Source organism: Austrofundulus limnaeus, unplaced genomic scaffold (assembly GCF_001266775.1).
Source record: "Austrofundulus limnaeus strain Quisiro unplaced genomic scaffold, Austrofundulus_limnaeus-1.0 Scaffold549, whole genome shotgun sequence".
Taxonomy (NCBI): Eukaryota; Metazoa; Chordata; class Actinopteri; order Cyprinodontiformes; family Rivulidae; genus Austrofundulus; species Austrofundulus limnaeus.
This window is the reverse complement of record NW_013952951.1, coordinates 311395-312873: the sequence shown is the minus strand read 5'-3', so window position 1 is coordinate 312873 and position 1479 is coordinate 311395. Positions and strand designations below refer to the sequence as shown.

Sequence of the window (1479 nt, the reverse complement as noted above, 5' to 3'; positions counted from 1 at the left end):
GTCAATATTTCAAAAAGGAGAACTTAAGAATATAGTGTTGTGCTTCTAAAATCAGTACCAACCTACATAACACTGAATTTCTTCACATATCAGATTTAGTGTCACACATTGAAAAGGCCTGGGTCAGATTTGATAAAAATCTGTTTTAACACATTCAGACTGTCATGAAAAAACTCCAGTATGGGCCCCATTTGCCTGCAGTGTGAACATATGTGTCCCTGTGAAAGGCAACAGGCATTATAATCTGACCTTTTAGGGATAGTATACTGAAAAGTTAAACTACAGGCAAATAATTTAGTCATTAAGATTTAAAATCCAATGCTATGTTGCTGTTTGATGGGATTTTTTTTGGATTGTGGTATACTCAGTGGATCAAAGGAAGACTAAAACTTATTGTTTAAGATACTGTATTACAAAATCTACCAAAAAAAGCAAACTTCGTGTTTTATTTCTCTTTTTTGACCAAACATAGACCATGAAGTTGGTTTCGTGTTGACTGTTTAACTTGCAACTTCTTTAATGTTAAAAATGAGAAAGAAGGGAAGAACTTTACAGGAAACTCTTCAGAAGCAGGAAGTGTAATTACATAAGCATTAAAACAGCAGACATTTCTGCAGACAGATTTCCCAACAGCTGCGGTGCGGGGAACTGAAGAAATAGTCAAGAAAACTGAGACTGAAGTACAGATTATTTTTAAATAATGAAGATTAGATTGATTATTACAATTTTCCTTCTGGGTGGTAAGTTAAACAATATCTCTTCCTTTTTTCTTTTTTATGTGTTAACTGTAAATGTGGTAAAAAGTCTTTCAGCCCTTCTAATAATGAAGTCTGCATCACTTCCTGATTCTGACAGCTACATTTTGACTGTAAATGGAAATATTTTGAACTTAATTTTTTGCAAATCACAGAAAACATGATATAACTTTTACTGTAAACATTGTGTCAAACCTCTTTGTGCAGATGTACACCCAAATGCATTAAATATATCAGACTTTTTTTCAAAGGTTACATTTTTGGCTTGTAAATCTTCATATTGTGTTCATATTTACACAAACTTAGTACAAAATTGAGGAATCTTGATTTTCTCTTTGTTGTAACAATGTTTCTTGACAATAAATCCTTTATTGTTGAAAAGCCAGTTTATTTCCCTGTAAATGGTGACCCATTTGCTAGGAAAAATGTATTTGCCTGTTGAGCTAATTAATATTTGAGTGGCACCCAAGATGAACTTGTCAAATCTCCTCTGCCAAACAGCTTTTTTGTGATATCGACTCATTTACTGGACTGAAGTCTGACAAAACGACTGTCTCAAAACAAAAGTCAGCAGCAGAATAAGCTGTTGGGCATGGACAGAGAATACTTTCTATTAGTACAACCTACATATACACTACTGCTCAACACACAAATGCATTTTCCAGACAAGTGTGGAACAATTCGGTATACACTCACCGGCCACTTTATTAGGTACACCTGTCCA

The 1479-nt window shown here is 34.0% G+C and overlaps 1 protein-coding gene across 1 annotated transcript in view; it reads left to right on the top strand.

The window, feature by feature from the left end:
- Positions 1–653: 653 nt before the first annotated feature.
- The window catches only part of LOC106530704 (CMRF35-like molecule 7), a 3047-nt gene continuing 2221 nt past the window's right edge, over positions 654–1479 (top strand). The window contains exon 1 of the mRNA XM_014026381.1: positions 654–740. Coding sequence (XP_013881835.1) covers positions 701–740 — 40 coding nt within the window. The 5' untranslated portion in view covers positions 654–700. The remainder of the gene's footprint in view (positions 741–1479) is intronic.